Genomic DNA, 27,721 nt, shown 5'->3' on the forward strand with positions numbered 1-27,721 from the left:
CATCAGGTGGCCAAAGTATTGGAGTTTCAGCTTCAACATCAGTCCTTCCAATGAACACCCAGGACTGATCTCCTTTAGGATGGACTGCTGGTTGGATCTCCAAGGGAATCTCAAGAGTCTTCTCCAACACCACAGTTCAAAAGCATCAGTTCTTCGGTGCTCAGCTTTCTTTATAGTCCAACTCTCACATCCATATATGACTACTGGAAAAACCATAGCCTTGACTAGACGGACCTTTGTTAGCAAAGTAATGTCTCTGCTTTTTAATATGCTGTCTAGGTTGGTCATAACTTTTCTTCCAGGAAGTAAGTGTCTTTTAATTTCATGGCTGCAGTCACCATCTGCAATGATTTTGGAGCCCCCCAAAATAAAGTCAGCCACTGTTTCCACTGTTTCCCCATCTATTTGCCATGAAGTGATGGGACTGGATGCCATGATCTTAGTTTTCTTAATGTTGAGCTTTAAGCCAACTTTTTCACTCTCCTCTTTCACTTTCAAAATATTCTCTTTAGATTTTTTATTAGAACAAATAATGTCCAGAAGTCATGTTTGGATGTGAGAGTTGGACCATAAAGAAAGCTGAATGCAAAAGAATTGGTGCTTTTGAACTGTGGTGTTGGAGAAGACTGTGGTGGGTCCCTTGGACTGCAAGGAAATCCAACCAGTCCATCCTAAAGGAAATCAGCCCTGAATATTCACTGGAAGGACTGATGTTGAAGCTGAAACTCCGATACTTTGGCCACCTGAGGCAAAGAAAGAACTGACTCATTGGAAAAGACCCTGCTGCTGGGAAAGACTGAAAGTGGGAGGATAAGGGGACTACAGAGGATGAGATGTTTGGATGGCATCACCGACTCAATGGATATGAGTTTGAGCAAGCTCTGGGAGTTGGTGATGGACAGGGAAGCCTGGTGTGCAGTTCATGGCGTTGCAAAGAGTCGGACACCGACTGGGGTGACTGAACTGAACTGAACGTCGAACACTTTAAAGTAAAGTGAAAGTCACTCAGTTGTGTCTGACTCTTTGCTATCCCATAGACTATACAGTCCATGGAATTCTCCAGGCCAGAATACTGGAGTGGGTAGCCTTTCCCTTCTCCAGGGGATCTTCCCAACCCAGGGATCGAACCCAGGCCTCCCGCATTGCAGCCAGATTCCTCACCAGGTGAGCCACAAGGGAAACCCATGGAACACTTACACTTTGGACTTAAATTAGCGTAGGAATACTGTTCACACCTTGGAAATATTGTTCCGGTTTGAAAATGCTGTGTGATCAGTCTGAATTACATGGTAAAAAATGTCAAAAAAAAAAACAAACAACTGAAAACTCATTTGCTGAACTCTGAAGTAAATGCAAAGATATTCTGTTAAACCATGAGAGGAACCAAAGTGCTTTTTAAAAAAAAGATTCTGATGGATCTGTTCAAATCAAAATTGAATCTTTATGTTTTTCTCTCAAAGAAACATTTTTGAAAATGGATCTACACCAGGTGTGTTTTATTCCCGTGTTGTGCTTTAGCAGTAGTGTTTCTGAAGTGGGCCAGTTGCACAGAATTTTCCTAACTTAATGTTTTACCTCCTCAGACTTCTAAATTGTACCACGCACCAGGAGGAATGTAGATGTCAGCTTCGCTGTCACCTAAAATTGTTACACAGATTGTCTCAGAGACAAGGCCAATGTGCATTTTCAAGTGTGTGGGTGTGCTTAGAATACATTTGCAAATGCATGCAGCCAAGTTGAAAGAGCAAAGTTCATCCCCGAAATTAAAAAAAAAAATTAAGGCGCTATTATCTGCAGGAAGCTTCCTGTTCACTCATCGTGTTGTGCACTGACCTTCTTCCAGGGACACAGTGATTTTGTGGCAAGGCCAAGGCCACGAGGCTGAATTGGACCCATTATGCGGATCCTGCAGGATATGCATAATTTCGAACATGGAAAAAAAAAAAAAAACCTTGATTTCCGGAACCTTTATTTCCCCTGTCCTTCAAATGTCTTCCCTCAGAGCTTGGACTGAGGCCTTCCCATTGTGTCTGGGGGAGCAGAGGGAAGCTAACTGTCTGACCAGAGAAAGACCCGCTTGTTTGGGGGAGGACCAGAGATGATGTCAGCCATGTAAGAAGGAGGCAGCTGAGAGTCCTGAAGAAGAGGAGCCCAGCGGTTAGTTTCTGTGAGGTTGTTGGGGGAGAGTGGTGGGCGGGGGTGGGATAAGATCCCAGCCTTTTGCTGACTATGGAGGCCAGGCGCCCCGCAAGGCTTGCGTGTATTTCGGCTCTGGGTCTCGCTTTCTTTTAATACCCTGCATGGTTCTTCTCTGCTTGTAAAGGTAATTCATGACCTTCCGGGACTCCACCTCAGACCCGGGATGCTCTCCGGAATGAATTTTATTAACCGAGCCCGCCTCCCTCAGGGCCTGCGCGTCCCCACAGAACTCCGCTCTGCTCCGGTTGTCGCCTCTCCCGCTGCTCCCCCGAGTGCCTCTCCGCTCCTGCCGGCTCCCTCAGCCTTTGAGGCTCTCTCTCGAAGTTCTCTCCGAGCTCTGCTCAGCACCACCGCCCCCCAGCCCCTCTCTGCTTCTTCATCCTTTGTTTTTAAGTGAGGCCCTCGTTTGCTTTCTGTAAGTCTGTATTTGTTCCTTTCTTGGCCGTGCCCTGTAGTCGTGCCGGGCTTTCTCTGGTTGCGTCTGCGGGCTTCTCTTTCGGTGGTCCCTCGTGCTGCGGAGACCAGCTCAAGGCGCGCGGGCCGCAGTAGTCCTGGCAGGCGGGCTTAATTGCCCCAGAGCATGAGGGAACTTCCCAGACCAGGGATCAAACCCATGTTCCCTGCCTTGGCAGGCGGACTCTTAACCCCTGGAGCACCAGGGAAGGCCCTTACATGTCTCTCCCTGAAATTAGGCTGTGTGCTTATGAGTTTACTGTCTGTCTTCCCCACTAGAGAAAAGGGACTTTGTCTCATTTACTCTTTATCCCAGAACATGGTCCATGGAACTTAGTAGCGGCCTTCTTTGTATTTATCGGATAAATGAAGGAAAAGGTAAAAGGTGGACATGAAATCTACTGCAGAAGGACTCCTGTTTATGTGGCTAATGAGCTGTTAGGTGGAACTTGAACGATGCCGTCTTCGGTAAATCACAGGAAAGTGATTTTTTTGTTTTGCTTTGGTATCATTAGTTGTTTGCTTTCCATTGTTGTGCACGCAGTATGTATACCCACCTACCACATACGTACACATAGATCCACAGACATAGCATATGCAGCTAACATGTACTCATACACATAGTAATGTACATTTACATACATACATAAAACATATACACTGACATTCATGCACATACACACATATTACATATACACCTAGCATAACATGTACATATTGTATTACAACCCCGATGTTCTCCTCTTCCAGAGAATATGCTAACTCACCCAGGGGGCCATGTGACCCATCCACCCTCAGTCTGGGACACAGAACACAATCAGCTGCCCAAGCATGCATCAATTAACCAGTTCATTCATGCAAAGCATATTTAGGTGCTGGGAATGCAATTATAAGAAAGTTGGACACAGTCCCTCTTCTCCCCAAGCTGAGATTACCTAACAGTCCAGCAGCCTATTTCCCATGAAGCCTTCTGGGGTGAGCCAAAGCTTCTCTGAACCCGTCCTGGGGCCACTGCTTTGTATCGCAAGCTGTGAAAGCCACAAATGAAGAGTTAAATGAGATCTATTTTGTATTCATGGATGACCGTGTTTACAACATTGGAGAAATCATTTAGCCCTAGTTAGTGAACATCTAACTAGAAGCAGAAAGTGGAAGACTCTAGCAGGGGTAACCTTGGCTCTCCTGACCTGGCATCTCTGCCCAGGCCGCCTTCAAATCTCAGAGGATGATGAGCAGAAAAAAACATTCCGGAAGGTATTACTCTCTAAGACACATATCAAACTTTTAATACCATCTCAGCAGCTGCTTCCAGAGAACGCAACCCAGGACAAGGAATATCAGATGAAAGGGGAATAAAGGTGCCTTGATGGAAAGGGGAAATTTGGAGACATGCACATAAGTGAGGGGTTTGTCATCTGAAGAGATGCAAAGAGAAGATGACCATCTACAAGTCGAAGAGAGAGGTCTGGAACAGAGTCTTCCCCCCCAGCACACAGAAGGAACCAGTTTTGCTGACTTCTTGCCTCCAGAACAATGTGAGAGAAACTGATTCCTGTTGTTTAAGCAGTGAAGTCTGTGGTAACTTCTTATGGCAGTTCTAGAAACTGATCACATGCACCACGGCCTTGTCTAATTCAGTGAAACTAAGCCATGCCGTGTGGGGCCACCCAAGATGGGCAGGTCATGGTGGAGAGGTCTGACAGAATGTGGTCCACTGGAGAAGGGAATGGCAAACCACTTCAGTATTCTTGCCTTGAGAACCCCATGAACAGTATGGAAAGGCAAAAAGATAGGACACTGAAAGATGAACTCCCCAGGTCAGTAGGTGCCCAATATGCTACTGGAGATAAGTGGAGAAATAACTCCAGAAAGAATGAAGAGACGGAGTCAAAGCAAAAACAGTGCCCAGCTGTGGATGTGACTGGTGATGGAATTAAAGTCCGATGCTGTAAAGAGCAATATTGCATAGGAACCTGGAATGTTAGGTCCATGAATCAAGGCAAATTGGAAGTGGTCAAACAGGAGATGGCAAGGGTGAACATTGACATTTTAGGAATCAGTGAACTAAAATGGACTGGAATGGGTGAATTTAACTCAGATGACCATTATATCTACTACTGTGGGCAGGAATGCCTTAGAAGAAATGGAGTAGCCCTTATAGTCAACAGAAGAGTCTGAAATACAGTACTTGGGTATAATCTCAAAGACAACAGAATTATCTCTATTCATTTACAAGGCAAACCATTCAATATTATGGTAATCCAAGTCTATGCCCTGACCAGTAATGCTGAAGAAGCTGAAGTTTAACAGTTCTATGAAGACCTATAGGACCTTCTAGAACTAACACCCAAAAAAGATGCCCTTTTCATTATAGGGGACTGGAATGCAAAAGTAGGAAGTCAAGAGATACCTGGAGTAACTGGCAAATTTGGCCTTGGAGTACAAAATGAAGCAGGGCAAAAGCTAACAGAATTTTGCTAAGAGAACACACTGGTCATAGCAAACACCCTCTTCCAACAACACAAGAGAAGAGTCTACACGTGGACATCACCAGATGGTTAATACTGAAATCAGATTGATTATATTCTTTGCAGCCAAAGGTGGAGACGCTCCATACAGTCAGCAAAAACAAGACTGGGAGCTGACTGTGGCTCAGATCATGAACTCCTTATTGCCAAATTCAGACTGAAATTGAAGAAAGTAGGGAAAACCACTAGACCTTTCAGGTATGACCTAAATGAAATCCCTTATGATTATACAATAGAAGTGAGAAACAGATTCAAGGGATTAGATCTGATAGAGTGCCTGAAGAACTATGGGTGGAGGTTCGTGACGTTGTACAGGAGGCAGGGATCAAGACCATCCACGAGAAAAAGCAATACAAAAAGGCAAAATGGTTGTCTGACGAGGACTTACAAATAGCTGAGGAAAGAAGAGACATGAAAAGCAAAAGAGAAAAGGAAAGATATAGCCATTTGAATGCAGAGTTCCAAAGAATAGCAAGGAGAGATAAGAAAGCCTTCCTCAGTGATCAGTGCAAAGAAATAGAGGAAAACAATAGAATGGGAAAGACTAGAGATCTCTTCAAGAAAATTAGAAATACCAAGGGAATATTTCATGCACACATGGGCACAATAAAGGACAAAAATGGTATGGACCTAACAGAAGCAGAAGATACTAAGAAGAGGTGGCAAGAATACACAGAAGAACTGTACAAAAAAGATCTTCATGACCCAGATAACCACAATATTGTGATCATTCACCTAGAGCCAGACATCCTGGAATGTGAAGTCAAATGGGCCTTAGGAAGCATCACTACAAACAAAGCTAGTGGAGGTGATGGAATTCCAGTTGAGTTATTTCAAATTCTAAAAGATGATGCTGTTAAAGTGCTGCACTCAATATGCCAGCAAATTTGGAAAACCCAGCAGTAGCCACAGGACTGGAAAAGTGAGTCTTCATTCCAATTCCAAAGAAAGGCAATGCCAAAGAATGCTCAAACTACCGCACAATTGCACTCATCTCACATGGTAGCAAAGTAATGCTCAAAATTCTCCAAGCCAGGCTTCAACAGTATGTGAACCATGAACTTTCAAGCTAGTTTTAGGAAAGGCAGAGGAACCAGTGATCAAATTGCCAACATCCATTGGATCATAGAAAAATCAAGAGAATTCCAGAAAAACATCTACTTCTGCTTTATTGACTACACTAAAGCCTTTGACTGTGTGGATCACAATAAACTGTGGAAAATTCTGAAAGAGATGGGAATACCAGACCACCTGACCTGCCTCCTGAGAAATCTGTATGCAGATCAAGAAGCAACAGTTAGAACTGGACATGGAACAACAGACTGGTTCCAAATAGGAAAAGGAGTACATCAAGGCTGTATATTGTCACCCTGCTTATTTAAGTTATATGCAGACTACATCATGTGAAATGCCAGGCTGAATGAAGCACAAGCTGGAATCAAGATTCCTGGAAGAAATATCAGTAACCTCATATATGCAGATAACACCACCTTATGGCAGAATTCGAAGAGGAACTAATGAGCCTCTGATGAAAGTGAAAGAGGGGAGTTTAAAAGCTGGCTTAAGACTCAACTTTCAGAAAACTAAGAACATGGCATCTGATCCCATAACTTCATGGCAAATAAACAGTGACAGACTTTATTTTGGGGGGCTCCCAAATCACTGCAGATGGTGATTACAGCCATGAAATTAAAAGATGCTTGCTCCTTGGAAGAAAAAAGCTGTGACCAACCTAGACAGCATATTAAAAAGCAGAGACATTACTTTGCCAACAAAGGTCCATCTAGTCAAGGCTATGGTTTTTCCAGTAGTCATGTATGGATGTGAGATTTGGACTATGAAGAAAGCTGAGCACCGAAGAACTGATGCTTTTGAACTGTGGTGTTGGAGAAGACTCTTGAGATTCCCTTGGAGATCCAACCAGCAGTCCATCCTAAAGGAGATCAGTCCTGGGTGTTCATTGGAAGGACTGATGTTGAAGCTGAAGCTCCAATACTTTGGCCACCTGATGTGAAGAACGGACTCATTGGAAAAGACCCTGATGCTGGGAAAGACTGAGGGCAGGAGGAGAAGGGGACGACAGAGGATGAGATGGTTGGATGGCATCACTGACTCAATGGATATGAGTTTGGGTAAACTCGGGGAGTTGATGATGGACAGGGAGGCCTGGTGCGCTGCAGCCCATGGAGTTCCAAAGAGTCAGACACCACTAAGCGGCTGAACTGAACTGAGTAAGCATTAAAGTATAAATAAAGCACATGACATCAAAGTGTGTATAAGTATTTTAAATTTTAGTCTGCTCAGGATCCCAGGGGATAAAAAGAGAGAAGAGTATTTGCTGTATGAATTGTTTTAGCTGATAACTTATTGTTGTGCCCTGTTCAGTCATGTCTGACTTTTTTGGACCCCATGAACTGTAGCCCACAGGCTCCTCTGTCCATGGGATTTCCCAGGCAAAAATACTGAAGTGGGTTGCCATTCCCTTCTCCAGGGAATGTTCCTCACCCAGGGATCGAACCCACCTCTCCTGCATTTCCTGCATTGCAAGGCAGATTCTTTACCTGCTGAGCCATCAAGGAAGCCCTGACAGCTTGTCTATTATTTATTCAACCAATGGAGCTTTGGGCCCCCACTTTGGGCCAGTCACTATTCAAGGCACTGGGGATACAGCAGGAAGTCCTGCCTGATCCATTCTGCCGGGGGAAGCCACAGCAGAAACTGGATCGAGAAGTAGATGAATGTGTGTCAGATAACGTGTTCAGTGGGAAGAGGAGAAAAACGAGGCAAAGAAAGGGAGCCGGGTGAGAGAGGATGTGAAACTTACAGAAGGTCCAGGAGCTACTCTGAGCAGTAGCTTTGGCATGAAGACTTGAGGGAAGTGAGGCCTGAGCCTTGCAGAAACTGGGGAAGGAGTCTTCTAGGAGGAAGGAGCAACAAGCGATGGGACCCTGGGGAGGTGGCCATGTTCATGTTGTGTGATTCAAGTGGAATGAATGGGGGAGAAGTTCGAGAAGGCAGCGAGTCGGGAAATTGTGGGGTCTTGGATGGCGTAGGTTTTTAAGGGCACAGTGAGGACGTGGACCTTGACTGTGGGTGAGGAGGAAAGCTGTGTGTATGTGGGGAGGGGGGCAGGGGTTGCACCTGAGGTGAGATGTGAGCAGCCTAGGCTTGCACACACAGGTGATTCTGTTCACACTGGGGGGCTCTTATGTGGAGAACAGACTGAGGAGGAGGGTAAATGTGGAAGTGGGGAGACCAAGGACAGCCACTGGGATGACCGCGGAGAGGATGGGGTCTGGGATTGGGGTGGTAGCTTGGAGACGGTGGGAAGTGATTGGATTCCAAGTGTCCTTTGAAGGTAACATTAACAGAAGCTGTGAGGCGCCAAAGGTGAGAAGAATCAAGGTGTCCTTCTGAACATCGGAAAGGGAGAGCGAGCTGGTGTGGAAGGGAGAAGAGGAACTTAGTTTCCAACTTGTAGAGATGTCAGTTAAGATTTCAAGTAAATTTGGATATAAGTTTATGTCTGGAAGTAGCAACTACCACTTAACGCTGTTTGGGGCTTCCCTGGTGGCTCAGACAGTAAAGAATCCACCTGCAATGAGAGAGACCTGGGTTCAATCCCTGGGTGCAGAAGATCTCCTGGAGAAGGGAATGGCAACCCACTCTAGTATTCTTGCCTCGAGAATTCTGTGGACAGAGGAGCCTGGTGGGCTACAGTCCATGGGGTCGCACAGAGTCAGACAAGACTGAGCGACTAACCACCCTTTTGGAGTACTTCCTTTGTGCCAAGCATTTTGCCAAGTGCTTCATCAGTATTGGCCTAATCCGTTTATGAGGGGGGCCCTGTTTTCTGCTCCATTTTACAGGTGAAAACAAAGAAGAACAGATGTATTGAGTAACTTGTCCCAGGCTACAGGGCTGTGTGCAGCAAGCAGTCTGGACCCAGAGTCATTACATACAACCTCATAGGAAAGGAGAGAAGGCAGATTTCTGTCTTTGTTTCTCTGTATTCCTTGCAAATCAGATGTGAAGCATCATGATGACAGCAACCTGCTGCTCACCGGCCTGGCTGTCAGAGGTCTGGTCTTCCTCTGGGAGAAGAGTCAACTCCAGACTGAGAACTTTCTCTCACTGTTCAACTGATCATGTGGCCTGAGGATATTCAATCCAGAAACTAGACACCATGATATATTCAAATTTGCTAAGCCGATAAATAAAATGTATGAGATCAAATGAGAACAGACGGTAGGATGTAGAGACATCACCTCTCCCAGCTACTTTGGTTTTTGTTCTTCAGTCACTCAGTCGTGGCTGACTCTTCACGACCCCACGGACTGCAGCTCGCCAGGCTCCTCTGTCCTCCACCATCTCCCAGAGTTTGCTCAAATTCATATCCATTGAGTCAGTGATGCCATCCAGCCATCTCATCCTCTGTTGCGTCTTCTCCTCCTGCCTTCAATCTTTCCCAGCATCAGGCTCTTTTCCAATGAGTCGGCTCTTTGCAGCAGGTGGCCAAAGTATTGGAGTTGCAGCTTCAGCATCAGTCCTTCCAATGAATATTCAGGGTTGATTTCTTTTAGGATTGACTGGTTTGATCTCCTTACAGTCCAGGGGACTCTCAAGAGTCTTCTCCCAGCTTTATTATTCTTAGTTTTTCTTTCGAGGGAAATTTGAGAGTGTTAGCTAACAAATGTAAAGAAGCTGTATCTGGGGACTTCCCTAGTGGTGCAGTGGCTAAGGCTCCACACTCCCAATGCAGGGGAGCTGGGTTTGATCCCTGGTCAGGGAACTAGACCCCACATGCCACACCTAAAAGTTCAGATGCTGCAACTAAAGATCCCGCGTGCCACGGCGAAGACCAGGTGCAGCTACATAAAGGAAGAAAGAAGAGCTAATGTGAAAATACGAATAGTTAGATTCCTTTCTTGAATAGTCTTTTGATATGTGGCTTTAATAAGCTTTATTAACTACTGAGTAAACACTAAGGATCACGTTTAAAGTGTGTGTTAAATTACAAAGGACGATAGTACAGCCCACCCCCCAGTTTAATAAATAGAACACTGGCATCGCTCAGAAGCACTCTGCTTCCCCACTGATCATGACATCCTTTTTCTAGTCATCCATTTCCCTCTGTCCTCTGTCACCCTCTCCCTGGGTTTTGTGATAACTGCTCGACTTTTCCTAACAGCTTTCCTACACATGCATCTCAAATGATAGAATTGCGTTTCATCTGTTTGTGAACCTTATGTAAGTGGAACAATACTGTATGTATTATTCTGTGGCCGACTCCTTTTACACTTTATTTATGAGGTTTTTCCGTTTCATTACCTGTGGGTATAGTGTTTATTGCAGTGTATTCCATCTTAGTGAAAGTGGAAGTCTCTCAGTTGTGCCCGACTCTTTGCGACCCCATGGACTATACAGTCCATGGAATTCTCCAGGCCAGAATACTGGAGCGGGTTGCCATGGCCTCCTCCAGGGAATCTTCCCAACCCAGGGATCGAACCCAGGACCCCCGCATTATTCTTTACCAGCTGAGCCATAGTGGAACCCCAAGAATATTGGAGTGGGTCACCTATTCCTTCTCCAGCAGATCTTCCCAACTCAGGAATTGAACTGGGGTCTCCTGCATTATGGTGGATTCTTTACCAGCTGAGCCACCAGGAATAGTCAATAAAGCAGAAATAGATGCTTTTCTGGAACTCTCTTGCTTTTTCCATGATCCAGCGGATGTTGGCAATTTGATCTGTGGTTCCTCTGCCTTTTCTAAAACCAGCTTGAACATCAGGAAGTTCATGGTTCACAGATTGCTGAAGCCTGGCTTGGAGAATTTTGAGCATTACTTTACTAGCATGTGAGATGAGTGCAATTGTGTGGTAGTTTGAGCATTCTTTGGCATTGCCTTTCTTTGGGATTGGAATGAAAACTGACCTTTTCCAGTCCTGTGGCCACTGCTGAGTTTTCCAAATTTGCTGGCATATCGAGTGCAGCACTTTCACAGCATCATCTTTCAGGTTTGAAATAGCTCAACTGGAATTCCATCACCTCCACTAGCTTTGTTCGTAGTGATGCTTTCTAAGGCCCACTTGACTTCACATTCCAGGATGTCTGGCTCTAGGTCAGTGATCACACCATCGTGATTATCTGGGTCGTGAAGATCTTTTTTGTACAGTTCTTCTGTGTATTCTTGCCATCTCTTCTTAATATCTTCTGCTTCTGTTAGGTCCATACCATTTCTGTCCTTTATCGAGCCCATCTTTGCATGAAATGTTCCCTTGGTATCTCTAATTTTCTTGAAGAGATCTCTAGTCTTTCCCGTTCTGTTGTTTTCCTCTATTTCTTTGCATTGATTGCTGAAGAAGGCTTTCTTATCTCTTCTTGCTATTCTTTGGAACTCTGCATTCAGATGGGAATATCTTTCCTTTTCTCCTTTGCTTTTCGCTTCTCTTCTTTTCACAGCTATTTGTAAGGCCTCCCCAGACAGCCATTTTGGTTTTTTGCATTTCTTTTCCATGGGGATGGTCTTGATCCCTGTCTCCTGTAAAATGTTACGAGCTTCATTCCATAGTTCATCAGGCACTCTATCTATCAGATCTAGGCCCTTAAATCTATTTCTCACTTCCACTGTATAATCATAAGGGATTTGATTTAGGTCATACCTGAATGGTCTAGTGGTTTTCCCTACTTTCTTCAATTTTAGTCTGAATTTGGCAATAAGGAGTTCATGGTCTGAGCCACAGTCAGCTCCTGGTCTTGTTTTTGCTAACTGTATAGAGCTTCTCCATCTTTGGCTGCAAAGAATATAATCAATCTGATTTCGGTGTTGACCATCTGGTGATGTCCATGTATAGAGTCTTCTCTTGTGTTGTTGGAAGAGGGTGTTTGTTATGACCAGTGCATTTTCTTGGCAAAACTCTATTAGTTTTTGCCTTGCTTCATTCCATATTCCAAGGCCAAATTGCCTGTTACTCCAGGTGTTTCTTGACTTCCTACTTTTGCATTCCAGTCCCCTATAATGAAAAGGACATCTTTTTTGGGTGTTAGTTCTAAAAGGTCTTGTAGGTCTTCATAGAACCATTCACCTTCAGCTTCTTCAGCATTACTGGTTGGGGCAGGAATACCAGACCACCTGATCTGCCTCTTGAGAAATTTGTATGCAGGTCAGGAAGCAACAGTTAGAACTGGACATGGAACAACAGACTGCTTCCAAATAGGAAAAGGAGTTCGTCAAGGCTGTATATTGTCACCCTGCTTATTTAACTTCTATGCAGAGTACATCATGAGAAACGCTGGACTGGAAGAAGCACAAGCTGGAATCAAGATTGCCGGGAGAAATATCAATAACCTCAGATATGCAGATGACACCACCCTTATGGCAGAAAGTGAAGAGGAACTCAAAAGCCTCAAGTGGAGAGTGAAAAAGTTGGCTTAAAGCTCAACATTCAGAAAATGAAGATCATGGCATCGGGTCCCATCACTTCATGGGAAATAGATGGGGAAACAGTGGAAACAGTGTCAGACTTTATTTTTCTGGGCTCCAAAATCACTGCAGATGGTGACTGCAGCCATGAAATTAAGATGCTTACTCCTTGGAAGGGAAGTTATGATCAACCTAGATAGCATATTCAAAAGCAGAGACATTACTTTGCCAAAAAAGTTTCATCTAGTCAAGGCTGTGGTTTTTCCTGTGGTCATGTATGGATGTGAGAGTTGGACTGTGAAGAAGGCTGAGTGCCGAAGAATTGATGCTTTTGAACTGTGGTGTTGGAGAAGACTCTTGAGAGTCCCTTGGACTGCAAGGAGATCCAACCAGTCCATTCTGAAGGAGAGCAGCCCTGGGATTTCTTTGCAAGGAATGATGCTAAAGCTGAAACTCCGGTACTTTGGCCACCTCATGCAAAGAGTTGACTCATTGAAAAGTCTCTGATGCTTGGAGGGGTTGGGGGCAGGAGGAGAAGGGGATGACAGAGGATGAGATGGCTGGATGGTATCACCGACTCGATGGACGTGAGTCTGAGTGAACTCTGGGAGTTGGTGACGGACAGGGAGGCGTGGCATGCTGCGATTCATGGGGTCGCAAAGAGTCGGACAAAACTGAGCAACTGAACTGAACTGAAATGAGCCGCCAGGGAAGCCCATTCCATCTTAGTAATATTCCGCAGTTCATTTACCTGTGCAGTGTGATGGATATTAGAATTATTCTACTTTGGAGCAATTATGAACGTGTTTCTGTGAACATGCATTTTGCCTTTTCAGTGAGCCTTCCTATCCTAGTGAACACGTGCAAGTGCAAGTGATTCTCTTGTTTAAAAACATCTGAGGAGAACTGCTGTGCTGCAGGGTGTGTTTATCCTCCAATCGATCAGATGACTTTAACAGCAACGTGTTTTATGCGGTGCTTCCAGTTTGCTTTCCTACCAGCCACACAGAAAAGCAGCCGTGGCTCCACTGCCCTGACTATACCGGGTTAGGCACGTTTCACTAATTTTGTCACAGGGAGACAGGGAGGAAGGGAAGGGCGAAGACCAGTGAATGCTCATGTGGTTTTAATCTGCATTTCCTAGATTACTAATGAGGTTGAGTTTGTTTTTTTTTCCTTTTTTTTCCATTTAGTTTTTTCCTTTCATAAAATGCCTATTGGAGAGTATTTTTTGATGGTATTTCCCTTTTTCTTGCTGATTTCTAGGAGTTCCTTGCGGACACAATGTGCAGCAGATATTATCTCCCGCCCTGTGGGGAGTCTTTCTACGCTTCGTGTGTGCTTAGTAGCTCAGTCGTTTTCGACTGTTTTGTGACCCCCCATGGACTGTAGCCCGCCGGCCATGTTCCTCTGTCCCTGGGATTTCCCAGGCAAGAATACTGGGGTGGGTTGCCATTTCCTTCTCCGGGGGATCTTCCTTACCCAGGGATCAAACCCGAGTCTCCTGTGTCTCCTGCATTGCAGGCAAATTCTTTACCTGCTCAGTCTTTGGGGAAGTCCCCTTTACTCATTATGGTGCTGCTGCTGCTGCTGCTGCTGCTAAGTCACTTCAGTCGTGTCCCACTCTGTGCGACCCCATAGACGGCAGCCCACCAGGCTCCGCTGTCACTGGGACTCTTCAGGCAAGAACACTGGAGTGGGTTGCCATTTCCTTCTCCAATGCATGAAAGTGAAAAGTGAAAGTGAAGTCGCTCAGTCATGTCCGACTCTTAGCGACCGCATGGGCTGCAGCCTACCAGGCTCCTCCATCCATGGGATTTTCCAAGCAAGAGTACTGGAGTGGGGTGCTATGTGACTTTTAGTAAAAAGAAGTACTTAATTTTAATGCTATGAAATTTGTTTATTTTTCTTTTATGCTTGGTGTTTTCTTGGTCTCGGTAAAGAAAATCTTTTACTACCTCTGAAATCATGACCACATTAAGCTGTTTGGCTGGCCAAAACATCCGCTGGATTTTTCCATAAGCTGTAATAGATCTTTTTGGCCAACCCAATATATGCCTTCTAAAGAACATCTTATGTAGGCTTTCACACTTTGACATTCAGCCCATTTAGAATTGATTTTTCTATATAGTGTGAAGTCGGAGTCTAATTTAATTTTTTTCTTATAGTAGCATTTTTTCTATGTTATTTCTATCACTTTATTTATTTTAATGTGTATTTACAATGAATTTGTATTATTAAAATTTTGATTTCATTCATATCTAAATCATGTGATTCTGCTTACTAGGAGGGGAGAAAAGCCATGCTAGGATTTTGATTGAGAGTGCAAAATTCTATAATCCAATTTAGGGAGAATTAACATCTTTTACAAGGGCTTCCCTGGTGGCTCAGTGGTAAAGAATCCACCTGCCAATGTAGGAGACACAGATTCAATCCCTGGGTGGAGAAGATCCCTTGGAGAAAGAAGTGGAAACCCATTCCAATATTCTTGCCTGGAAAACTCCATGGACAGAGGAGCCTGGCGGGCTGGAGTCCATCGGATCACAAAGTGTTGGACACGACTGAGCAACAAAATAAGAACAACAAACATCTTTTCATCCTCAGTTCTTTCAATCGATGAATATAGAATCTCTCCATCTATGTAGGTCTTCTCAGTGGTCTCTTAACTTTACAAGTATCTCCTCTGGGGCTTTGCCCCTCTTTTGTTAAATTTAGTACTACAGATGCTTCCTATTTTGTGTTGCTTTTATAGATGCTATATTGTTTTCTTGCTGGTTAAAGACTTGTAAAACTTTTAAAACTTTTGCTCTGCAAAGACCCTGTTAAGAAAATAAGGAGACGTTCATGTATGCGGATGGGAATGTAAAATGGCCCAGCATCTTTGGAAAACTGTTTGGTAGGTTCTTATAAAACCGAACACGCAGTTACCATATATCTAAGAAATTGTACTCTTGGGTGTTTATCCCAGTGAAATTGAGTCTTATGTTTGTACAAAAATCTGTACATGAATGTTCATAGCACCTTTATTTATAAGAGCCAAGGACTGGAAACAGCCCAAGTGTCCTTTGGCCGATGAATGGTGGGACTACCTGTAGTACATCCACACCATGAAAGACTGCTCAGCAATAAAAAGGAAGGAAGCATTGATACGTTCAACAGTGTCAATGAACGTCAAAGTCATTAAGCTGAGTTTCTTTCTTTTTCAGTCTTCCTTCCCTGTCCTCAGTTTTTTCAGCACTTGCTTTCAGTATTTGTCAGTAAACTTGCAATAAGCCTCTCAGGAAACACCATGGAGAAGCCATGTGATGGCCAATTGAGCAAAAACAACTTAGGAACATCAGAAAACTCAAAAAAGGGACTCTGCAAAATGGTTTTTGCTGAATTCAGTGTGTAGTGTTACAGAGATAAAGCCAGATCCTGTGCACTTCCCCATTAAAGGTATTTTTCATCGTCCAGCAGGTCAGCAGCCCTGGTAGATCTCAATTTGTATTTGTAACAGACTACAGACTCCAGTTACAGTCAAACTCAAGGCAAGCAGACACATATCGCATTCCTAGGCGCATACATAGATAGATATTCAAGTTCCTGTCCCTTAACCCAATCTAGCTCTAATTTTGCAGTGCAGGTTGGTGAGTTTTCTTGAGATTGTTGGCGCGCCACTAAAAATGGAGGAAAATGTAAGGGTAAGGGTGAAACTGCGTGCACTTTGGATCTGAAGGAAGCTGCAGCCTAGGTTAGAAATCTAAGTAAAGCCTAATGTGTGAAATAGACACCTGAGGGGAACATACTGGATAGCACAAGGAACTCTACTTAACGCACTGCGGTGACCTAACTGGGAGGGAAATCCAGAAGCAGGGGGGATACATGGCCGATTCATTTTGCTATGTAGCAGAACCTAACACAACATTGTGGAGCAACTATACTCCAAGACAAATTTTAAAGAAGATGAGGAAATACAAGTAGAGCCTAAAATCACACATGTTCTTTGAAGAGCTAATTTTTTATTTGAGGGTGCTGAGACCTTACTTATAGCACCAGTTTTGATCCTGACTCGCTGGTGGGGTCTCGGTCAATTAGTTTTCCCTGTCTGTGTCAGGAGTGACACTCCCTCTCCTTCTTTGCCCTGTATGATTGTTGAGATGTCATAGGATCAGAGCAGCATCAAAGTCAGACAAGCGCTAAAGATGAGCAGAGTGCAGCTGTTTACCCTGCATGCTTTCGGTCTGTCCCCAGCCACATCACTGGCCATGCCCTGCTGGACCTGCCCTTCCTTCAACTCCCTGGGGAGATGCCCACTGCCCTCCGAGAGCAGCTGGACCACACATTCTGAAGACACCAGCAGTCCTAGTTTTGGCCCCTCGTACACAGACCTGCAGCTCGTCAGTGCTGGGGAGCAGAGTGGCCTGGCTTCCGGGGCCGACTCGACAGGTAAGAGGGAGCCCCAGGCCAGAGGGCTCTGCACGGCATTTTTGGTTGCCTCTCATCAAATCTCTGCAGCCAGCTTTGTTTGCAGAATGAAGTGAGGCATAGTAATCCAGTGGAGAAAGCCAGTGCCCTCAGTGTTTCAGAATTGTGTTGGGGAAAACACGCGCACAGACTGGCTGGTTGGTTGGCAGGTTCGCACACCTGGGAAACCATTTGCCATGCTGTCTTAAGGGGCTGTCTTCTGACTGTTCTGTTCAAGCACAGTTCCGTGTCGGCTTGTTTTCTCCTTGGGTAACTGAACGGTGTGTGATGTGCGCAAGGCTGAAGCTTTCATCCCACCACCCACGCACCTCCCCTGTTCTGCAAAGGGAGGTTAGATTTAAGCAGAGAAAAAAGTCAACGTTATGTGAAGCGGAATGAGAATCGGGCTGCAGCCGTTGTGTCTAGGCTGCAGATAATTTCATTGTCTGTTTACTCTTTTGTGCCTGAATATTGAGCTAGCTGTGCATCAGTCTGAAACATCCCATGTTCTCATTTATAGCATTTCCGGTAGGTGTGTAAGGTGGATGCTTGCTGGCTTTGCAGGTAGAGGTTGCCGGCCTGTCCCTACGCTCTGGATTGTGGCTTGGGTTTACAACAGTGTTGGAAGGACGTTGCCTGTGCTTAGGGTTTAGGCCATTTGGCCCCAGGGATTGCCTTCCTTTGAAAGGGATAGAGTTACTAATGGTTTCTCTGTGGATGAGTTTACCCAGCATGTCTGGCAATATTTGTTTCTCCTTCTCAAAGCTGTCCTTTGGGAATGTGTCTCTGGATCCGTTTTCAAATTTGGGGTAACATTTGCCATCATGCTGTGTGCTCCTGGGGGTTTCCACAAGTGGAGAGAGTGATCCCTCTTGCAGACTAAAGGGTTCAGACAGGATTTGGTTTGGTATTTGATAATATTGCAAGGAATCCTGGTTTATGATGATCTCTTTCTGAAGAAGCCACAGTTCTTTATTGTGTTTTGTTTGCTCTGACATTTTCTCAGTTCTGGTTGATGCTCTGTGTCTTGGTCTGCGGCTAGAATACACACCCATCTCCCCCATGGGAAGCATTTCATGGATGGGACCATCTCGTGGATGGGAAGTCAGAAGCTGCGGCTGTGCTTGGCTCCCTTCGCTTCTCCTTGCTCCCAATCTCCTGGCCCAGCCTTCCCCAGGAGGAGGAGGCATGCAGTGTATTTGCTAAGAGCACACGGACGCTGGAGTCAGACTGCTCAGGTTTGCATCCTCCTTCGGCCGTTGTGACCTCAGGCAAGATTCTTAATAGCTTTAGGACTCAGTCTCCCCATCTGAAAAATGGCCATAAGAATAGTACTTACCTCTGCCAAATTACTACTCATTCCAAGTGAGACAGTTTATGTATAACAATTACACAATGCCTGACACAGAATAAAGGCTCATCGAGGATAATTTCCTCTGACTCCTGCCCCAGGGTTCTGGTTGCTTAAAAGAAGTAGAGGTGGGCTCCTCACTGCAGGAAGAGTCAAAATCGCTGGCCTCAGGTTGAATTTTTTCAGTCTCCTCTTATGTGAAAATTGCTTTCATTCCTAGAGGTTCAGATGATGAAGATCAGAGTCCTAGGCTGAATTGAATGTTGCTCATCAGTCCCCAAAGCTTATAATTATGTTCAGTATCTACCTTTTTGTAGAGAAGGCCTACCCCCGTGTCTTTTGGTCGGGGTCCTGGCAGGAAATGGATGGTGCCCTCAAAGGGGTTCATCTGAAGGGAGTTTAATGCAAGGACTGCTTACAGAGGCAGCGAGAGCTTAGAGTCACGAGACAGGGACTATCCCATAGGTTGCAAGAATAGCACCCCTGCCAGGGGCTCGGTGAAGTGGGGAGGGCGAGGGAAATAACCCCCCCGAACTTGTGCTGGTGCTCCCATCGGCAGACCTCATCAGAAACCAAAGGGCACAAAGCTCGTAGCGGTCAGCCGCCAGACCACGCAGCAGGTCTTGGTGGGTGGAGAATGGCTTTGGGTGAGGGGTGAGGTGAACAAGTGGAGAATGGGATGGGGCGAGGCTGATGCTCGTGGTCCCTCTCCTGTGTGGAGTGGGATCTCGGTGGCCCCGGGTGGGCCCGGCCGGCTTACTTTGGCTCTGTTGCTCTGTACCCCCCGCAGCAAGCCTTGGCCCTTCCTTGCCCCCCAGGGCAGCTGTTCTGTAGCGGATTGGCAGCGACTCCAGGCAGCCCCCGATTCCCACTGTAATTGTGGAAGAGAGACTCTGTGATCAGCCTACCCCTCTCTTGTCATTTTCTCACCAAGGGGATAATTAGAAGGAGGAAGGCAAACATTCCCCAAATCCCCTCACCTTGGTTAAATCACAGGCTGAGGGCAGAGCTGGAGAGCCGTGTGGATGTCTGCTCTGGGGTTCGACTTGCCAGTGCAGATGGCACGGGTGGGAACAGGCCAGATCCCCCAGTAACACCCTGTCTCCCCAGGGTCCCCTTCCTCCAGATGACAGGCACACCCTGTTGTCTTCAGCGGTCAGAGTACCTCTGTAAGGCCGCTAGTTTTACCTGAGTTGATAAATAGAGGGGCCAAGAAATAAAAAATCAGCCTTCTGCCTCAGAAGTCCATGGCAACCCAGGGAAGAGAAAATACAGAAACGTTCGCCGTCGCACAGGCTGCCGCCAAGTGGTGGGTCTGCATTTTGGTTTTGTTTTATGCACAGGAAAGGTGTTGTTTTAGCGTGCGGTTAGAGTGCTCGGTCCTGTGTGCAAACGGAGGCGTGTCATGCTGGGTGAAGCACACAGCAGGTGTTTACTCCTTGTCTGTTGAATGGCTCCTTGGATGAAAGGAGTAGGATTGCAGGTGGTGAGACTCCTCTGCATCCCAGACATCTGTATCCCACGTGGATCTGAGTCCAGCATTTCTCCCAGGTGTGTCCACGTGTGTGTGTTAGTTGCTCAGTTGTGTCTGACCCTTTGAGACCCCATGGACCGTAGCCTGCTGGGCCACTCTGTCCATGGAATTCTCCAGGCAAGAATACTGGAGTGGGCTGCCATTCCCTTCTCAAGGGGATCTTCCCGACCCAGGGATTGAACCCGGGTCTTCCTGCATTGCAGGCAGATTCTTTACCATCTGAGCCACCAGGGAAGCCCAAGTGTGTCCCATGCAGAAGCCTAAGAAAAGCCAGAATGCTGGACTCTCCGGAGAGTCGTAACATGTATTAGCTTATTAAAGATAGAGTCATAGCATGTATTAGCTTGTTAAAGATTTTGAAGCCTCCTGAAATGATATATGTTTATGTATGGATCTACATATATGTATAATTTATATTTGTGTGTGTATACATGTATATCCAGGCTTCCTTGGTGGCTGTGGGGTCACGAGTTGGCACGACTCAGCAGCTAAACAGCAACAATGTATGTATATGTACACACACCTATGTTTATATATGTATTCAAATAAATTTGGTCTTACATTCACCCATAGTGCCTACCTGGCTACCTGGGCAGATCTCAAGGTACAGAAACCCAAACATACATAAATTCGCAGATTTGTGCTGGAAGCACATGCCATTGCTAAAGTGTTGGGAATCCAGAGAAACCAGAAGGAAATACTTGGACAAACTTCTCTGGATTTACAAAGGTCGCTCTCCTTTGTCTCACGCTCTGCTATACCTTTTGGCCTTTTTTAAAATTCTCATTCAATAGACTCAAGACTACATTTTGCCAAACATTCTTTGTATTTAAAGCCCTTGTGGGCTGTAAAATAAATGTAGACCAGATGTTCTTGATTTATTTGCATTTAACTGATCACAGTGGAATTCTGCCAGAGCAGTAGGATATCCCCAGGGATTTTGGACTTTTTCTTTTCTCAGACACAAATGTTTATGATGGGTAGAAAGCTTTGGACTGGATAATTCACTTTTTTGTGACAAGCATTTCTTAGATGCTCAGAAAGTTTCTGTTTTCAATGACTGGTTAAGGATGATGTGAAAACATCACAGGGGCCGTGTGGCTCTTTGCAGGATGTAACATGTTTCTCTGTTGCCTGCTTTCTCATAATCCTGCTGCCGCTGGTAGAAGACTAGGTTCAGGGGCCCAGAGTCCCAGTAAACGGTGATTATCATTGAGCATGATGGGGCTACAGGGGATGCTGGTTATTCTTTTTTTTTTAATTTTTGATTTATTATATATCTATTTTTGGCTGCTCTGGGTCTTTGTTGCTGCGCACAGACTTTCTTTAGTTGCAGTGAGTGGGGAGCACTCTCTAATTGTGGCTCCCGGACTCCGCTCGCTTGCAGCACGTGGATCGAACCCGTGACCTTGCATTAGCAGGCGAACTCTTAACCACTGTGCCATCAGCCAAGTCCACGATTCTGGTTATTCCTAAGGCATATTTGTATTTTATGATTTTCTTTTCGCCTTGAATATATTTTGTGTGGAAGACGAAATGAGTTAACTTATTTTAGAAATTCTTTACCCAGCTACAAATATCAGTGATAACTCATATTCCTCTTGAGCATTAGTCTCCTCAACATTAAAGGACAGTAGAACATACTTTTAAACAAACTACATCTTTTTCTCTTTCATTGAAAGTGAAAGTCATTCAGTCTTGTCCAACTCTTTGCAAGGATTCTCCAGGCCAGAATACTGGAGTGGGTTGCCATGCCCTCTTCCAGGGGATCTTCTCAACCCAGGGATCAAACCCAAGTCTCCCTCACTGCAGGCAGATTCTTTACCATCTAAGCCACCAGGGAAGCTATCAGGAAAGCCTTTCTCTTTCATTAACAAATATAAATTTGTCCCCATTTCTGTTTTTAGGATGCCCAGGATCCTTGATGTTCTTCTTTTTAAAATTTTTTTTGGAGGGGGTAGAAGTCACATGATATAAAACATATTGCTTTAACCATATTTAACTGTACAGTTCAGTGGCACGAAGTTCATTCACATTGTTGTGCAACTCTCAGCGTCATCCATCTCCTGAATTTTTCATCTTCCTAACCTGAAACTCAGTCCCCATTAAGTACCAACTCCCCACCTCCCCACCCCTGTACTTTCTGACTCTATGAATTTGACTATTCTAAGTACCTCATATAAGTAGAATCAGTAGAATCAAACAGTATTTGTGTACACCTAGTGGTAAAGAGAGAAGGCAATGGCACCCACTCCAGTACTCTTGCCTGGAAAATCCCTTGGATGGAGGAGCCTGGTGGGCTGCCGTCCATGGGGTCGCAAAGAGTCGGACACGACTGCGCGACTTCACTTTCACTTTTCACTTTCATGCATTGGAGAAGGAAATGGTAACCCACTCCAGTGTTCTTGCCTGGAGAATGCCAGGGACGGGGGAGCCTGGTGGGCTGCCCCCTCTGGGGTCGCACAGAGTCGGACACGACTGAAGTGACTTAGCAGCAGCAGCAGCAGTGGTAAAGAACCTGCCTGCCAATACAGGAGATGTAAGAGACATGGGTTCAATCCCTGGGTCAGGAAGATCCTCTGGAGGAGGGCATGGCAACCCACTCCAGTGTTCTTGCCTGGAGAATCCCATGGACACAGGAGCCTGGTGGCCTGCCATCCATAGGGTCGCACAGGCTTGAACACAACTGAAGCGACTTAGGACGCACAGTGTATACTGGAATGCATTTTTAAGATGTAACTTAGTATTTGGCTTACAAACAGATTGTACCTTTTTTCCCCCCCTGTGCTATGGTTTGTTTCCATTAGGTTGTACATTTTGGATTTAAATCAGTGTTTTAAAACTTTGATGATTGCTTTCTTTGAAAGTTTCTCCAGAGAGGTTCAAAAGTTTCTCAGAAACACAAACTTCTTTTTGAGTAAAACTGGTGTTTTACCTGTCATCGCAAATATAGAGAAGAGTGAGATATATGACATCTGTCTATGAAGAATGGATAATTTCCAGGCAAATTTTTGCCTTTGAAAGGATTATTATATATAACTTTAAAAATAGTTTTTATCTATAGAGCATCTAGTATGTGCCGGAAAATAATTTTCATCTACAGAAAATCTAGTATGTCACACACATATACACACATTTAATCTTTACAATCTTTTAGATCCATCTAGTCAAGGCTGGAGAAGGAAATGGCAACCCATTCCAGTGTTCTTGCCTGGAGAGTCCCAGTGATGGGGGAGCCTGGTGGGCTGCCGTCTATGGGGTTGCACAGAGTCGGACACGAGTGAAGCAACTTAGCAGCAGCAGCAGTCAAGGCTATGGTTTTTCCAGTGGTCATGTGTGGATGTGAGAGTTGGACTATAAAGAAAGCTGAGCACTGAAAAATTGATGCTTTTGAACTGTGGTGTTGGAGAAGACCCTTGAGAGTCCCTTGGACTGCAAGGAGATCCAACCAGTCCATCCTAAAGGAAATCAGTCCTGAATATTCATTGGAAGGACTGATGTTGAAGCTGAAACTCCAATACTTTGGCCAGCTGATGCGAAGAGCTGACTCATTTGAAAAGACCCTGATGCTGGGAAAGATTGAGGGCAGGAGGAGAAGGGGACAACAGAGGATGAGATGGTTGGATGGCATCACCGACTTGATAGACATGGGTTTGGGTGGACTCCAGGAGTTGGTGATGGACAGGGAGGCCTGGTGTTCATGGGGTCGCAAAGAGTCAGACACGACTGAGCAACTGAACTGAAGTAGATATTACTATTTCATTTTATAGATGCAGAAACATGGCTAAAGATATGAAATTATCTGGCCAAAGACACATGACTCTAAAGAGTAGCGTTGGGATTCAGTCCCAGTCTCTCTCCTCCTTTTCCCCACCTGGTTCCTGGGAATGAGAGGCTAGTGTTTGTGGGTTCAATGAGTGTGGACAGGGGCTGCAGACAGCCCTCCTGGGGCCTGGCACTGCTTCCTCTACATCCCAGGGACCGTGTACAAACCTCCCTCTGGGTCGATCTCACCGGATGGCAATGACTTGTTCAGGAGTCCCCACTAGACTGAGACCTTTTTGGAAGCTGGAACCACATCCTATTCATTTTATGTTCCCATAGTGTGCCTGGCACATTGAAATTACACAGTGGATCCTCGTAGAATAAATTAACTATTCTGATAAAGGGCTGGACGGCCTGTGTTCCCAATCCTACTCTCCAATTATCTAGGCTTAAGTGTATTTGCTAATTGAAGTGTAACTTCATAACAGGGAAGAAGTAAAAGAGAACAAATAGTTACAGCTAGTCTGAAAAGATGACTTTTTCCCCTGTGTTTTCAAATGTTAGGCATTTATCCAGTGGTATCCATTCATTTTGTTTTCTTATTTGCATCTTATTATCACCTTTTGGGCTTCCCAGGTGGCTCAGTAGTAAAGAATCCACTTACCAATGCAGGAGACGAAGGTTTGATCCTTGGGTCAGGAAGATCCCCTGGAGAAGGAAATGGCAACCCACTCCAGTATTCTTGCCTGGAGAATCCCATGGACAGAGGAGCCTGGTGAGCTACCATCCATAGCGTTGCAAGAGTCAGACACAACTTCAGTGACTAAAGAACAACAAGGATGTTTTAAATTGTATGTGAATGTATATGTGTGCAGTGGGGGATTGTCTCTCTGTTTGGTATCTCAGAATCTCACTTACCCAGAATATGTCAGAGTGCAAAGAAGGTGATTTGGGGAAAGTGTTTTTGTGACAGTCCTTGTGACTATTGAACCATCTGTGTAAAGCAAAATCTGAGAAGGAGTGGCAGAGTTTTAGATGCTGTGCTCCATACAGATGATCTAAACCAGATCTTTGACAACTACTTGGTAAACAAACAAAAACAAAAAACTGTGACCTCCAACCAGAGATTTTGCAAATCCCTTTTAGAATTGCTAATGCACTAGTCCTGAAGAGGAAGTGACAACTGCAGTGCCTTTTATTGATTACCTTCTGAAGTGTTCTGTGTACTGTTGTGATCTTCAGCTTTACAGATGACGACACCCAGAGGCACACATTAGTTAAGTGACAGAATTCGGATTGATGTCCAGGCTTGTTGACGCTGTGCAGCTCCGCCCGTCCTGTAGCAGAGCTCTCTGCAAGGACCATGTCATGGCATCCACTCCTACAGGGCAGAACTTAAGAGGCTGTGTTCCTCTAGTGCCAAACAGGTGATCTAAACTAGATACCACTTAGAATTGAAAGAGTCCATGAACTTGGATGGGGCTCCCCTGATAGCTCAGTGGTAAAGAATCCACCTGCAATGCAGGAGATGCGGGTTTGATCCCTGGGTTGGAAAGGTCCCCTGGAGGAGGAAATGGCAACCCACTCCAGTGTTGTTGCCTGGAGAATCCCATGGACAGAGGAGCCTGGCGGGCTACAGTCCTTGGGGTCGCAGAGAGTCGGACAGGACTGAGCGACTGAGCACATGACCTTGGATAACAGGTTGTTATTGTCTCTCACCTCAAGGGAGGTTAGTAAAAGGAGGCTTTCCTTCACTTATTAGTGCAGGGAGCAAACTATAGTAGCATTTGCAGTACCCCTTAATCATCCACAGAAATCATAGATATTCACACATTATAAGTTTATAAGACAGATTATCTCAAAGTATCATGTATCTCATTGCAACTTAGAAACTGTGGTAGTTATTGACTGTATTAGTGGCCGTATTAATGGTGGTATTAATATTCTGCTGTCATCCAGGTAACACACATGGTGGCTTGGACTAGGGCAGTGAACTCGGTTAGTGCCCTGAGCTCAGTTAGTGCCCTGTTAAGAACTGAACAGATTCAAAAGACCTTTAGGGGACTCCCCTGGTGGTCCAGTGGTGAAGAATCCACCTACCAGTGCAGGGGACATGGGTTCAGGTCCAGGATCTAAGATCCCCCATGCCACGGGGCATCTAAGCCCATGTGCCACATCTACTGGGTCCACTCCAGAGCCCGTGCTCCGTAACAAGAGAAGCCACAGCAGCAAGAATCCCGAGTGCCGCATCTTGGGAGTAGCCCGCCCTGCTCACTGCAAGTAGAGAAAGCCCACACGCAGCATTGAAGAGCCTGTGCACTGCAACAAAGACCCAGGGCAGCCATAAATAAACAAATGGCAACACTTTTAAAAACAGACATTTAGGGTTTAGAAGGGACAGAGTCCCCATCACATGGTTCCACCTCCATGCCTCCACTCTTGATTATTATCCTGAATAGCTCATTCCCCCCCAATATGACAAACCTACTCCTGGTTTAAAATAAAACTCAAGTGATGGTTTTTCACACCAAGTCCTTACTTTGTGCTAAGTATGGCATTCCAACAAAGCCACCCCAAGCGGGTTCTCTCCGAGCTTTACTTTAGGCCCCCGTGTGTCTACCGTCTCTTCTACCTTTGGTAGAGGGATCTTTGCATGGAAGTCATTTCCCTACAGGCTCAGGTCCTCCAGGGCAACAAGGATGTTTCCATGTTTGAATCATTCCTACAGTCTGGTCTCCAGCACAATGGCAGGAATGAAGGAGGCATCCGATGCATGTTTTTCATTATTTCTCTCCTTTTTTGCCACATTGCATCAGCATTATGCCCTTGCCTACAACCTCAGGGGTAGGGAGGTGGGGAAACTTGCCTCAAAATACTTTGGTCCCAGATACTCAAGTCTAGAAAAAGAAATTAAGAAAAATGTTGGGTTGGCCAAAAAGTCTGTTTGGGTTTTCTGCTAGATGTTCCAGAAAAACCTGAATGAGATTTTTGGCTTACTCACTAGAAGTGAGTTCCTCTGGCCACAGGTTTGAATTAATTTACTCACTATTTTAAATATAAGCTTATTGGATCCACCTGTGAAGGATGGTGTCATCCCTGTTAAGGAGCTTCCCAGGTGAGTGATTTAACACCACTAATTTGATTTAAGATAGAAATTGCTCACTAAAGCTTTTGTGCAAACCATTCAACACCTAGCAAAGTGAGGCTTCCAAGAGGGAAGGCTCTGCTTTTTTCCCTGATAATAAGATTTTAACTGGAACTCAACAAAATAACAGTGGGCATAAAATGCTCAAACCATGGTGGCTGGCACACGGGCCCTCTCCAGGGTGTGTTATTAGCCCTGAGCCTCTGGAAATGGATGTCTTCATGTTTGGTTTGGAATCATAGGGGTTGGTTTGGATTCTTTAGCCATTAAAGTTAGAAAAAATGTCAGAGATTATTTAGTAGAATTTCTCCCACTTTACAGGCAAGAAAATCAAAGCCTAGAAAGTATTAGCAACAGAGTCAGGCTTTGTCATTCCTGGTCTCTCGCCCATTCTGTGACTCGTTTGAAAACCTAAGAACTACCTTGGTGGCCCAGTGTTTAAGAATCCACCTGCCACTGCAGAGGACATGAGTTCGATCCCTGGTCCTGGAGGATCCCACCTGCTCTGGTACCCCTGAGCCTGTGTGCCACAACCACTGAGCCCCTGCCCTAGAGCCTGCGCTCCGCAACACAGAGAAGCCAACGCAAGGAGAAGCCTGAGTACTGCAACTGGAGGGTGACCCCAGCTCGCTGCAGCTAGAGAAGGTCCATACACAGCTACAGAGACCCAGGACAGCCAAAAATAAATAAATAAAATTTAAAAAAAATTTCTAAAAGACTGGCCAGGCATAACGATAATTTTTCCTTTTATTTCTCTCTGAATGTTTCATCTCTTCCCTCGCACCCTCCTTCCCTCCCTTCTTTTCTTCCTTTTCCTGAATTAAACAGTGAACCCTTCTTTCTTGAGGCTTCAGTTCACTCCTAAAAATTTAAACCC

At 45.2% G+C, this 27,721-nt stretch overlaps 1 protein-coding gene across 6 annotated transcripts in view; it reads left to right on the forward strand.

Annotated features, from left to right (window-relative positions):
* STON2 (stonin 2) overlaps positions 1-27,721 on the forward strand; it is a 184,652-nt gene that overhangs the window by 65,161 nt on the left and 91,770 nt on the right. For 4 of the 6 annotated variants that reach the window (XM_086319352.1, XM_086319354.1, XM_086319350.1 and 1 more), the window contains one exon: positions 16,837-17,031. The exons of 1 other annotated variant lie outside the window; for it this stretch is intronic. In XM_086319352.1, the coding sequence (XP_086175478.1) occupies positions 16,837-17,031 (195 nt within the window). Of the gene's footprint in view, positions 1-1,826; positions 2,158-16,836; positions 17,032-27,721 lie in introns of those variants that run through there. One more of the 6 variants, XM_086319356.1, reaches the window with a different exon arrangement.

This window comes from Bos grunniens, chromosome 10 (assembly GCF_055505025.1).
Source record: "Bos grunniens cultivar Pamir isolate PY7600 chromosome 10, Bosgru_T2T1.0, whole genome shotgun sequence".
Taxonomy (NCBI): domain Eukaryota; kingdom Metazoa; phylum Chordata; class Mammalia; order Artiodactyla; family Bovidae; genus Bos; species Bos grunniens.